At 40.1% G+C, this 14,529-nt stretch overlaps 1 protein-coding gene across 2 annotated transcripts; it reads left to right on the top strand.

Moving 5' to 3' along the window:
* Positions 1-73: 73 nt before the first annotated feature.
* odad3 (outer dynein arm docking complex subunit 3) lies at positions 74-11,940 on the top strand. 2 transcript variants are annotated; one of them, XM_017481005.3, is made up of 13 exons: positions 74-255; positions 2,603-2,724; positions 2,883-2,960; positions 5,135-5,299; positions 5,580-5,681; positions 5,760-5,885; positions 6,011-6,133; positions 6,541-6,687; positions 6,856-7,016; positions 8,970-9,129; positions 9,268-9,411; positions 9,555-9,639; positions 9,732-11,940. In XM_017481005.3, exons 1-13 carry the CDS (start codon positions 171-173, stop codon positions 9,860-9,862), a joined length of 1,629 nt encoding a protein of 542 aa, XP_017336494.1. In that variant the 5' UTR covers positions 74-170; the 3' UTR covers positions 9,863-11,940. The 2 variants fall into 2 exon arrangements, with proteins under 2 accessions (XP_017336494.1, XP_017336495.1); XM_017481006.3 differs by lacking the exon at positions 74-255 and adding an exon at positions 1,605-1,895.
* Positions 11,941-14,529: the final 2,589 nt, after the last annotated feature.

Raw genomic sequence — 14,529 nt, 5'->3', positions numbered from 1 at the left:
TGCGGTGCTTTGACTCAGGACACGCCCATTCAGGAAGTGTCCGGGTTGCTAAGCAACGCACGCGCTGAATTACTCAAACAGAGAGAGAGAGAGAGAGAGAGAGAGAGAGAGAGAGAGACAAACTCCGAGTGTAAAGAAAAATCTCAGAAATAATCCGATTTTTCATTAAAATGCCGGCGACCTTCAGCTCAAAGAGCACCAGACCTCCGATTCAAGACCAAATCTCAGAGTTACAGAGAAAAATCCAGCTGCTGGGTGAGTAAATAACCTCTCTCTCTCTCTCTCTCTCTCTCTCTCTCTCTCTCTCTCTCACACACACACACACACACACACACACACACACACACACACACACACACACACACACACACACACACACACACACACACACACACACACACACACACACACACACACACACACACACACACATATACACACACAGGCACAGAGATCTGGAGTTAACATTATATTAACATTACATTTCTACACAAATCTCACTACAGAAATCATGAGATCATAAACACTAACAGTCCAAACTCTGAATGTAGAAATGAAACAATCAAAGGTCAATAGAATTAGAGACGCAGCTTGGTGTTTTTATTTAAATATTTAATATATATATATATATATATATATATATATATATATATATATATATATATATATATATATATATTTGTATTAAAGTATAAATAGCTGATTAAAGTTTGTTAGATATAAATTACACACTATATCAGAATGCGCTTTATTGCCAAGTATGTTTACACACATAAGGAATTTGCCTTGGCGACAGGAGCTTCCAGTGCAGGAAAAATGGAATATTACACACTATAAAAGAATAATCAATAAAATTAAATATAATGTATGTATGTACAGATATGCTATTTACAGATGTACAGTTATGTGCAAATGGAAGAGGAATGAATGTACAGCGGTATATAATATAATAAAAGGATTAAATTATTGTTGCATTAAATGCACAATGAAGAGACCCTGTTGGCAGGTTTAATTGTTCAGGGAGGAGATTTCCTGAGGGAAAAAACCTCTGCTGGGCCTTTTTCAAAATGGAGTCTATGTAAGCATCCTACTTCAGGTCCTGAGAGATGGTGGTGCCCAGGAACCTGAATGACTCCACTGTTGTTCATGATGGTGAGATGGAGGGAGTGCAGGGGGTTCCTTCTGAAATCTACTGTCATCTCCACTGTTTTGAGCATGTTCAGCTCAAGGTTGTTGTGACCGTACCAGGCAGCCAGCCGTTCAACTTCCCGTCTGTATGCAGCCTCGTCATCGTCCTGATCAGGCCGATGACTGTGGTTTCATCTGTAAACTTCAGGAGTTTCACAGGAGGGTCCTTAGCAGTGCAGTCGTTTGTATACAGAGAGAAGAACAGAGGAGACAGAACAGATCCCTGAGGAGCACCAGTGCTGACAGTGGGAGTCTCGGATGTGAGTTTCTCCAGTCTGGGTCACTGCTGCCACCTTGTGGAACAACTAAATAGTTCAAAAGAATTAAATGCGCATGTGACCTGTTAGAAAAATCGGGCGGCGCGCGTACTCTGCTGATGACGAAATTTGCGTCACGTGTACTGTACGCTGTTCCCAGCGTACGCGTAAAAAGCGAAGCATACTTTCTACTTAAACCACTTGGCCAGGTTTCAGTGAAGCACAATGAAGCCGAGTTTAAAACGTCCATGTTTGTGCGGGTGAGGAGAAGAAGTTTGTCCGTTTTGCTAGGAAGGGATCGGAGATTCGCTAGACGGACACTTGGGTTTTGAAGCCGCGTTCACGGAGCTTTAACCAGGGTTCCGGCGCACTTCCCTTTTTTGCGTCTGAGGGCGCGTTTGAACAGCACCGCTGCTCCTCCGACTAGAATGTCTAACAAAACATTTTCTGGTGTGTGTTGAATAATGTTCAGAAGTTAATCTCTGGTAAAACTGATAGGGAAAGAATTACTAATCTTGTTTGTTGTTTGTTATAAGGTGTAAAATAAACTTTGGTGTAACACTGTAGGTCTTTTAATGCTCACTACACTACAAGTTTTATTAATCACTCTTGTGGAAAGCAGTGAGAATATAACATTTGTCTAAAATATAAAATATAAATAGTGTCAATGACAAGAATATAAATTGTAGTGCAGTAAACAGCTCTAACACAACGGTGTACAAAATACAGAAGCACCGCTGCAGTGTATCACAGCAACACAAGTAAATGAAAGCAAGCGCGTCTGTGTACAAGGTGTTGAAGCACCTTTTGTTTTGTTTTGTTTCTTTGTTTGTTTGGAACTTTATCAGTGTCCAATATTTATTCACGTCATTTATTTGTTAAATACAAATTATATATTATTTAAATAATCTTAATTTAGATATAAAATATATGAGTTTAAATACGTAACCAATATATAATGTTTAACATATATATAACATTTACCCTATACATACGTATTCTATTTTATGTACATGGTTTCATTATATTTTTAAAAATGTAAGTCATTTTGACTTTTCGTTTTGCAAACAGCTTTCGTAAAAGGCCTATAGTATCCTTATCTTTTTATTTGTGTTATGCTGAAGTGATGATGTGTAGTTTCTCTGTGTGTCCACTAGAGGGAGACAGAAGCGCGCAGTATGAGAGCTCACAGAGTTTAATAAAGAAGAACAGAGAGATAATCCTGCAGCTCAGACAGGAGAATAAACTCCTACACCGGAAACTGGCCGAGACGCTTGCGGTAAGGACACGCCCACTTTACTACTACTACTACTACTACTACTACTACTACTACTATTATTATTGATAATAATAATAAGAACAATAATAATAATATCTGCGTGATTAGGTTTTGGCTCTGTACTGAGTGTGTGTGTTTGTGTGCACGCTCGCACGTAGGGAGATGAGCAGGTCATCAGGGATGCTTTCCAATCCCGCAGCTCAGAGAAAGCTGCCTACAGGAACATGTCCGGGAAGGTCAGGACACACACACACACACACACACACACACACACACACACACACACACACACACACACACACACACACACATACATGATTAAGATCTTTTTTTTTTGTTTTTAATTATATTATTATTTATTGTGGCGTTTTATTCATTACATTAGAACCCCAATTCCGATAACGCTGGGACAGCATGGTAATACTGTATAATAGTAATAACATGCAAATAAAAACAAAGAGGAGGTATTTGTAAATGTACTTTGACTTGTACTTAAAGAAAAACGTATCAAACAAGGTGTTTTACCTAATCAACTGCATAGTTTTTTCTCTAATCATAGAGTATATATATATATATATAAGGAGCCTCCAAAAAAGGCCTAGTCCTTCAAGAGCAAGGATGGGTCAAGGCTCGCCAATCTGCCAACAGATGCATCAGAGAATAAACCAACACTTTGAGAACAAATTCTCCAAAGACAAATCAGTATGATTTTGGGCATTTCACCTTCTACAGCACACAATATAATTAAAAGATTCAAGAAATCCGGTCAAACCTCGGTGTATAAAGGGCAAGGCTGAAAACTACTTCTGAATGTGCATTCTCTCCGATCCCTCAGATGTCACTGTCTTAAAAACCATCATGAATCTGTAATGGATATCCTGACATGGGCTCGGGAATACTTTGATAAACCTTTGTCAGTAAACACCATTTGCCGGTGCATCCACAGATGCATGTTAAGGCTTTACTATACAAAGCAGAAGCCATACATCAACACTGTCCAGAAGCATCGCCGACTTCTCTGAGCTCGGTCTCATCTGAGATGGACAGTAGCACAGTAGAATCATATTTTGTGGTCTGATGAGTCAACATTTCAAATAGTTTTTGGACAAAACAGCCATTGTGTTCTCCGGGCCAAAGAGGAAAAGGACCATCCACGCTCTTATCAGAGTCAGGTCCAAAAGCCAGCCTCTGTCATGGTATGGGGGTGTGTCAGTGCCCATGGCATTGGTAACTTGCACATCTGTGAGGGCACCATTAATGCAGAAAGATATATATATATATATATATATATATATATATATATATATGTGTGTGTGTGTGTGTGTGTGTGTATATATATATATATATATATATATATATATATATATATATATATATATATATATATATATACACACACATATATATATATATATATATATATATATATATACACACACACACATATATATATATATATATATATATATATATATATATATATATATATATGTGTGTGTGTGTGTGTGTATATATATATATATATATATATATATATATATATATATATATATATATATATACACACACACACATTTTGGAGTAACATATGCTGCATCCAGAGCAGGACAACGCTAAGCCACATTCTGCCCAGATTACAAACGCATGGCTGCATAAGTAGAGAGTGCGGGTGCTAGCATAGCCTGCCTGCAGTCCTGACCTGTCTCCAATTGAGAATATGTGGCGCGTTATGAATCGCAAAATAAGGCAACGAAGGCTAGTACAGTTGCACAGCTGAAAAATGCATAATGGATGAATGGGGAAAATTCCATTTGCTAAACTTAACCAACTGGTGTCTTCAGTGTCCAAATGCTTCAGAAGTGTTATTAAAAGAAACGGTGAGGTTTCACAGTTGTAAACAGTTGACTGTCCCAACTTTTTTGGAGTGTGTTCCAGTGATCAGATTTGAAATGAGTGTATATTTTCAAAAATAATTAAATTCGCAAAGTAAAACATCAAATAATGTGTTAATAATGTGTTTTCAGGGTGACCTGAATGTTCAAATTAATATTTTTTTTTTTTTTTTGGGGGGGGGGTATTTTATTATTATTATTATTTATTTATTTATTTATTTTTTAAATGTTGCATTTTCCATACTGTCCCAACTTTTTCGGAATTGGGGTTGTAATTGATGTTTGAATGCTATGAGTTGGCTGGTGTTACTGTAATGGCGGGTGTATGACCACAAGATGGCGACAGTGTGTAAGAAATAATGCAGTGGATTTTTAGTAAAACATTTAATTAAACATTAAATATAAAGTTTATATCTGAGTAATGTTCAACAATATAATAACACTCAACACAGAGCCAAAATAAATCACACAGACCTTTGTGTGTGTGTGTGTGTGTTTGTGTGTGTGTGTGTGTGTAGGAAGCGGTGCAGGTTCTGGATCAGAAAGTGTGTGATAAAGTGAAGAAGTTGAACGCACTGAAACATATGACGAACACACAGCGCCACCGTCTGGAAGAACTGAACACTGACTATAACACCGTGAGAGAAACCAGACCAGGCCTGCTGATTGATGGGGTCGCCACGGTAACACACACACACACACACACACACACACACACACACACACACACACACAAAATGGTAATGTGTTCAGTTATGACGTCCACAGAATGAAGGTGATTTCCCTCATGTGCAGCCTCTAAAAGTCACTCATTTTGCCCCGCCCCCTGTCAATCTTCACACCCCACCATGCTCTGCCACCTATTTACTGTCTTTATGTTGTCAGTAAAAATGCATTTGCATGTTGGTGTGTAAATTTGGGGTGAATGTGGTGTGTGTGTGTGTGTGTGTGTGTGTTGAGCAGAACCTGCGTGTGTTGGAGAACCGGTTAGAAAAAGCACAACTGAAATGCCAGGAGGCCGAACACATCATGAAGAGCTACCAAAAACTAAAGGAGCACCTGCAGGTAACACAAACACACACAGACCTACACACACACACACACATAAAGACCTACCGTATAGTGTGTGTGTGTGTCTGTTAGGAGGAGAGTCTAACGTTCCAGTCTCAGTTAGATGAGTTGGAGAATGAGATTATTCTACAGAAACAGGAGCTCAGAGATCTACAGCTAATGAACAACAACGCACATCAGGCCAAAGACACAGCCAAGGTACACACACACACGATGTAAGTGCTCCTTTCAGGAATGTTGGTGTGTAATGAGTGATTTAAACAGTGCCTCTTCCTGGTTTTGTGTGTGTGTGTGTGTGTGTGTGTGTGTGTGTGTGTGTGTAGGCGGAGCTACAGCGTCAGGAGTTGATGGTGTACGGTGAGAGGAGCGATAGAGAGCTCACCCTGAACCGCTACAAAAAACAAGCAGAGGAACAAAAAGCACAAACTGACAGGGGGGAACGCCGAGTGAGTCACAGTTACACTAAACTAAACACAACTACGCACAAATATACACTATAACTATACTACACGACAACTATACACACTACACAATTACACACAGTTACACAATCATATAAACACACAGGGGAACAAAATGTCCAAACTGACAGGGGTGAACCCTGAGTGAGACAACTTCACACAACTATACACAGAGAACAGCAAACAAGCACACCCTATACGTGACCCTGCGTGTGTGTGTGTGTGTATTTGAGCAGTGTTGCAGGACGACATTAATAAGGTTAAAGCCTCAAACCAAACAGAGAAGTGGAGAGTTTACCACACTCCTGCTACAGGATTATATCCAGGGAATGTTTAAAGTAATCCTGTAACACCAGGCACAGCGGGTGTGTTAACGTGTGTGTGTGTGTCAGACCCAGAGGGTGGTGCTGCACACAGATGAGTTGAGTAGTGAAGCCCAGCGCAGTGGAGTAGCAGAAGGAGAGAACGACAAAACCATCTCCAGCTTCGAGGAGGCTTTCCAACGCATCACAGAGGCTACAGGAGTCACTGACATACAGGTTACACACACTCACACGCACACACACACACACACATACACACACACACACACACACTAAAGTGTCCTGTGTATGGCTCTTCACGTCAATTTCTACCGCAGCCTTACAGTCACATGACCATGTATCAGAAAATATGTGAGAAAGTCTTTGGTGCGTGTGTGTGTGTAGAAGGTGGTGGAAAGGTTCATATCTCAGCGTGACTCTCACACACAACTGGAGCAGCTGAAGGTGCAGAACGAGCGTGAGCTTCAGCGGCTAAAGGAGGAGAGAGACACAGTACACACTCAGTACCAGGACATGAAGTACTCAGGGGAGACCAAACTGACCCAGTGAGAAAACTACACACATACACACACGCATACAGAGTAAGGATTTAATACTGAATTTTACTGAAATTACACATATCAATATTCAAATGTAACTACAAACATAAGCACTATTCAGAAATGATGTGTGTGGGGCGAAGTTTATCTAAAACAGAGGCGTGTCTCAGTTATGCTTGATTCTGATACCGAACTTAAGTGCATGTTTAACTACAGTACGTAACCCTTAAATTTACAGTTTGGCTGTAAATACACTCACACACATAGACACAAACTATTCAAGGCCAATGTTTTTTAATAATATTGTCACTTTAACGTGCACAGAATGTGTTTGGTTTTTTTCACACGGAGGACAAGGGAGGAGACACATAATAATCCGAGACCTGGCTTATCCGGAGCAGTGAATATTTTATGGATGAAATGATGAATGAAGTTAAAGTTTCCCTGTAAGCGTGGCAGATGAGCGCTCAGTCAGCTTGTCCTTCACACCGTGGACACGTTTTCTTTACAGGACAGTGCATCGAATTAACACACACACACACACACACTGGCTTTATTTTATTCATTCAACAAATCAAATATAGTGAATTAAAAGTGTGATCAAATCTTGCGTTCAAGCACTGCCAGAGCATGCTATAAAATATTAAATGTAAAATAACAGTCTGTGCTGGATCAAGTGCTATTCTACATGCTGCTGAATAATGAGTGTGGAAGCCATTTTGTTCAATTAAGCCAGTGATTAATGTGAGAACTAGCACTATTTGTGCAGTCAGAAGTGGGTAGAGTAGCCAAAAACAAGTACAAGTAAAACTTCTTATAAAATGAATTACTAAGTAACAGTAAAAGCAATAATGTTAACAATGGCTTGAGTAAGAGTAATAAAGTATCCGATGAGAAGACGACTCAAATAGCAAGTTACTAGTTACTTGGGATCTGATTAAAAATCCTGAATCTCTGACTACATGTAAGTCGCACCTCTCCTTGAATGTATGTCTGTTGTGTTTATATGATATGAAACCTGGATTCAAGATGAAGCAGCAGATCCCAGTCCTGTGATGGTACAATAACACACAACCTGTCATTTTCAACACAAAATCTCTTACAAACTCCCCAAAAAACAAACATTTTCCCAACACTTGACTGTCTTTATTTTCACAACATGTTACCAACACAAACCTGTCAGCATCTGCATTTAAACAAGACAACAGAGAAGAAAATGGAACAGAACAAAGGAGAAAGTGTGTGTAGAGAGAGAGAGTGAGTGAGTGAGTGTGTGTGTGTGTGTGTGTGTGTGTGTGGGTGGGTGGGTGGGTGTTCTGCCTCTCCTCCTTCCCCCTCTGGCCATTATCTTCCAGGACTGAGCCGATTAAAGAAGTGAGCGGCTGTTAAAAGTAATTTTTTTTCAAAAAGTTACTCAAGTAAATGTAATAAAGTAAATGTAGCGCATTGCAACACACCTCTGCATGCAGAAATATATTTGGTGATATACGGGACTCCTATTAGATTTATTTCAACACTCGCAAAATCTTCTCTTTCGTACGTCGTCATATCAGTGTTTCATTTTTCATGTTTAAATTCTCTTTTGTTTTTATGTTACATCATATTACATTGAACAGCAAAGAAAATAAACACTGTTTCCTCCTTCAGTCCGTATTTTCTATCCCTGATTGTTTTCAGGTTTAAAGGTTAATGTTTGGGTTTAAAGACTGTGGTCTAGACATTACTGAATATATCTGGTAACCTCAGAGGTGTGAACTCCATGCAGGTGATTTTAATAATCTGAAGGCGGAGCTTAAACAGCTGCGTAACCCGACTCTGAATACCAGCAACATTCCTCACTGAAATACTGGACTTAAGTGACCGTCTCTGAATTCAACCCTTTAATCTGAAATGGTTTTTAAAAGGTTGGTGTTTGTGTGTGTTTGTGTGTGTGTGTGTGTGTGTGTGTGTGTGTGTTAGTGGGAGGAGGATGTTGGAGGAGTGTGAGTCTCAGTTACATAGGGAACAGCAGAGACGTGATGCAGCTAAAGAGACTCTGGACAGAATCACACACACACTGAACACCGTGAGCAACGCTGTGGAGCATCTGTATGACAAACTTCAGCACATCACACTGCAGGTAAACACACACACACACACACACACACTAATAGAAAGTAAAGTATCTGATTGATCTTGTGTAGTTACTGTATTTTAGAGCAATCCTAAATTGTGTGTGTGTGTGTGTGTGTGTGTGTGTGTGTGTGTGTGTGTGTAGGATGCCCCTGTGCAGCGAGAGTGTGTGTCTCCTCTGCCTGTTTTGGATCTGATGCAGGAGGCGGAGCTGAAACTGATGCAGCTGCAGGACAAACTACAGGGATGTGATATACACACACTCATCAAGGAGATGGGGGAGCAGGAGGTGTGTGTTTGTGTGTGTGTGTGTGTGTGTGTGTGTGTGTGTGTGTGTGTGTGTGTGAGTGAGAAACAGATAGAAAGCGTTCATCTGTTTATAAACATTGTGTGTCTGTGTCTGTCTGTGTGTGTGTGTGTGTGTGTGTGCAGTTCCATGCCAGCATTGAGGGAAAGCTTCCTGACTACAACACTCGCATCACACTGCCGGATTATCAGCGAGCCGACCTGTACGAAGGTGAGACAGACACACACACACACACACACACACACACACACACACACACACACACACACAGTAAGATGATGAGTTTCTCTTTGTCTCTGTAGAAGAGGACGACAGCTGGGAAGATGATGGTGATGTCGTCACTCGGACGTCCCTCAAACGCCAGTCGCAGCTCATCATCGACTCGAGGACGAAGAGGAAGACTCGCCTGAGGAAGAGGAAGAGCAAACTGTGACCTTTCACCCCATTTCACCTCATTTCCTCTTTCATTTTACATGATTAGTAACATAATAAAATATAATTCAATTATTATTAGGTTATTAAATAAAAACACATGTAGCTCTTTCACTTCTTGTCACCTGTAGGGATGATGATGTCAGCATGATGTCAGCGTGGTGTATTATCACTGTATATCGTGCAGCAGATAAACACACCTGATACACATAGAATACAGTGCATCCAGAAAGTATTCACAGCACTTCACTTTTTCCACATTTTGTTATGTTTTGTTTTTGTTATATTCCAAAATGGATTAAATTCATTATTTTCCTCAAAATTCCAAAAAATACCCCATAATGACAACGTGAAAGAAGTTTTTTGAAATCTTTGCAAATTTATTAAAAATTAAAAAACAAAAAAAGCACATGTACTCACAGGCTTTGCTCACAGTCTTTGCTCAATACTTTGTTGAAGCACCTTTGGCACCAATTACAGCCTCAAGTCTTTTTGAGTATGATGCTACAAGCTTGGCACACCAATTTTTGGGCAGTTTCTCCCATTCTTCTTTGCAGGACCTCTTAAGCTCCATCAGGTTGGATGGGGAGCGTCGGTTCAGAGCCATTTTCAGATCTCTCGAGAGATGTTCAATCTGGTTCAAGTCTGGGCTCTGGCTGGGCCACTCAAGGACATTCACAGAGTTGTCCTGTAGCCACTCCTTTGTTATCTTGGCTGTGTGCTTAGGGTCATTGTCCTGGTGGAAGATGAACCTTCACCCCAGTCTGAGGCCCAGAGCGCTCTGGAGCAGGTTTTCATCAAGGATGTCTCTGTACATTGCTGCATTCATCTTTTCCTTGATCCTGACTAGTCTCTCAGTTCCTGCTGCTGAAAAACATCCCCACAGCATGATGCTGCCACCACCATGCTTCATTGTAGGGATGGTATTGGCCAGGTGATAAGTGGTTCCTGGTTTCCTCCAGACATGACGCTTGCCATTCAGGCCAAAGAGGTCAATCTTTGTTTCACCAGACCAGAGAATTTTGTTTCTCATGTTGTGAGAGTCCTCCAGGCGGGCTGTCATGTGCCTTTTACTGAGCAGTGGCTTCTATCTGGCCACTCTACCATACAGGCCTGATTGGTGGAGTGCTGCAGAGATGGTTGTTCTTCAGGAAGGTTCTCCTCTCTCCACAGAGACACTCTGGAGCTCTGTCAGAGTGACCATCGGGTTTTTGGTTACCTCCCTGACTAAGGCCCTTCTCCCTTGATCACTCAGTTTGGCCCGGTGGCCAGCTCTAGGAAGTGTCCTGGTGGTTCCAAACTTCTGACATTTACGGATGATTGAGGCCAGTGTTCTTATTGGGACCTTCAATCTGTGCCTCGATACAATCCTGTCTCGGAGGTCTACAGACAATTCCTTGGACTTCATGGCTCGGTTTGTGCTCTGACATGCATTGTTAACTGTGGGACCTTATATAGACAGGTGTGTGCCTTTCCAAATCATGTCCAATCAACTGAATTCACCACAGGTGGACTCCAATCAAGTTGTAGAAACATCTCAAGGATGATCAGTTGAAACAGGATGCATCTGAGCTCAGTTTTGAGTGTCATGGCAAAGGCTGTGAATACTTATGTAGATGTGCTTTTTTTGTTTTTTATTTTTAATAAATTTGCAAAGATTTCAAACAAACTTCTTTCACGTTGTCATTATGGGGTATTGTTTGTAGAATATTGAGGAAAATAATGAATTTAATCCATTTTGGAACAAGGCTGTAACATAACAAAATGTGGAAAAAGTGAAGCGCTGGTAATACTTTCCGGATACACTGTATATGTAAATAAACACGCACTGTAAGAATGTAGTTTAATAAAGACTGTGGATCGGGATTCTCCAAACACACTTTCATACACATTGAGAGAGAGAAAGAGAGAGAAAACGATAACCAGTTCCTCCACTTATATAGCTACATTATTTAATATATTATACATTTTCTCAGCAATAAGACACCACAGACATCAGACCTCATTCATCAGTTAAAGTCGTGTGTAAATGTATGTGTAAGCCAAAACAAAATAAAATTTTATGCCAGAGTTACAAAAGTTTTGTATATGCAGATTTTCTTTGTATTCAGGTGTCTATGTTGACAGAATAATAATAAGAAGAATTATAGTAATCACACTTAAATTACTAGGTGTGTGCACACCACACCTGAGTTGTTTGGTGACGCCCACAAAATTCTCAGAACAAAAACTGCAAAGTGGCGACTAAACGGCCAAAAAATAAGAATTTCTCTGAGGCAGAAGCTGAAGTACGTTTGACTCACATCTACATGAGATCAAGAGAAAATGAACTGACATAAAAATTGAGTAAAAAATAAAGTATTGTTGCTAATTGACAGAGTTTCTCCGGTAGCGGGGCCAAACCATGACACAGCTTTTTGTAAACCAGTTTTCATACTCCAAAAAAATCAGCTTTGCGTTAGTTAGTCTTCTAATGTATAGGTTTATGCACTTTTAGGAGCAGGAGTAGGATACAAACGTTTTTATGAATTTACAGGATTTTTGTGACTACCATGCACACTTTTGCCCTCTTGGATACCTTTAGCTTGAGTATCTGATCTATTTGTCTAATATATCTGGCAGGTCAAGCCTAAGAGTTGTTATGGATTCTTAGACATTGTGTATGTTTGCTCTGAATATGTACAGTATATTGAACCATGAATTTACAAGAAATATACAGGGGCACTTGCTCTGATGTTGCCACCCCATGAATCATTTTCTAGATTCAACCCTGAACACATAGAGGTCGAAAATGTTGTAATTCTGAGTTCTCACGTTTCACTCCTGTGTAAAACATCATTACACGTGTACCTGGGTAGAAGAAAACAGAGCTTGAGTTAAATTTTTTTAAGTTAAAAAGTTAAAAATGCACTAGATCATGTGACAACACCACCGCGTTTTTAATTCCACACTTACAGTTCAGTATGCTAGCCGGAGTGTTAACTGTGCGTGTGTGTGTGTGTGTAAGATTATCACACACTCAGATTCCCTACATTGTGTTATTAAGAGAACAAAGCCATTTAAACAGAGTTCTGTTACATTTTAAACACAATTCTGCTAAACAATATAAAATAAAAGCATATCAAATTATGCTAACCCTAACCCTCGGGCTACATCAATATTACACACACACACACACACACACACACACACACACACACACACAAATTACACCCAGAAGCAGTGTGTAAGGGATAGGAATGTTTCCAATGACGCACAACTTTGTGCAGCTGACCTTCATGGTGATCCCTATCCCACAATGTAGCACTTCATACTCAGAATAAGGTGATAATTATTCACCAGTGAACACTGAACACAGCTATTCTCCTCTTTTATTCTCCACTGTGTGACGACACAGAACAGAACATCAGGAGATTCATTCAGTCTAAATATCGCACATATTATGTAAGTAATAAACACTGTGTATGTCATGCTCTCATAGAAAAATAATCAACAATGGGGTGGAGTTTCTGCCAGCACCCTGACAATGAATATTTTTATATAACAACACATCCACAAGTGTTTTATTCCTCTTACAAAACAGCAACTTATCCAACAATTACTTTTTATCTATCTGTCTATCTATCCATCAATTCAATTCAATACAGTTTTGTTTGTATAGTACTTTTAACAATGGACATTGTCCCAAAGCAGCTTTACAGAAATATATAAATTCAGGATATAAATTTTAAATGTATGAATTTATCCCTAATGAGCAAGCCAGAGGCGACGGTGGTGAAGAAAAAGTCCCTGAGACGATATGAGGAAGAAATCTGGAGAGGAACCAGACTCAAAAGGGAACCAATCCTCATCTGGGTAAACCGGATAGTGTGATTATAAATAAATCCCTTCTATAAATGTTCTAATACTACATGGAAAATAGTGCAGTTGTGTAACCAGGAAGATTCATTACAGTTTTTACATGAAGTCTGTTTTGTTGAACTTCTCCACAGTTCACTGATGGAGACTTGAGTGCAAATCTGTTTGTGGCAATTAAGTCTTAAAGCCATCACAGCATAACTGTTCACATGAATTGAGGTCCAAAGCCATCATCATGGTTTTTCAGTGGTACCATCCTCAGTAATCTCAATTATCTTTAGGCTGCACCATGTGGGAACATCCTCAGGAGCAGCATGTGACTTCCAATTGATGAGAACTGAACCAGAAGTAGGGCATCAGGATGGAACAGGCAGTTCTGGAGGGAAGAAGGGGTCAGGATCACTGGCATCTCAGGAGTAACATGTGTAGCTCAACAGAAGGCGGGGGTGGGGGGGTGGGGGGGTGGGGGGGGGGGTGGAGAGATTATTAGGTATGCTTATTGTCTCGTATTGGTTAAGGACAATGTACTTTGCATGAGTGCAAGCAGGGACTCCGGCAAGACTAGCTATGACAGCATAACTAAAAGGGAGAGCCAGAAGGTAACACAGACATGAGAGCACCCTGGGACATAAGGCAGACAGGCACTCCATCATCAACAACCCTGGGTGAACGTGTGAACGCATCCAAACATCCCAGTTCACCACAACACGCTATGCCTGTGAGCCCTAGATCTGATCCTTTACCTATGAAAAACACTTCACAAAAAGCTTGACTAAACAAATATGTTTTCAGCCTGGACTTAAACACTGC

Source organism: Ictalurus punctatus, chromosome 12 (genome assembly GCF_001660625.3).
Source record: "Ictalurus punctatus breed USDA103 chromosome 12, Coco_2.0, whole genome shotgun sequence".
Taxonomy (NCBI): domain Eukaryota; kingdom Metazoa; phylum Chordata; class Actinopteri; order Siluriformes; family Ictaluridae; genus Ictalurus; species Ictalurus punctatus.
This window is presented reverse-complemented; position numbering and strand designations above follow the sequence as displayed.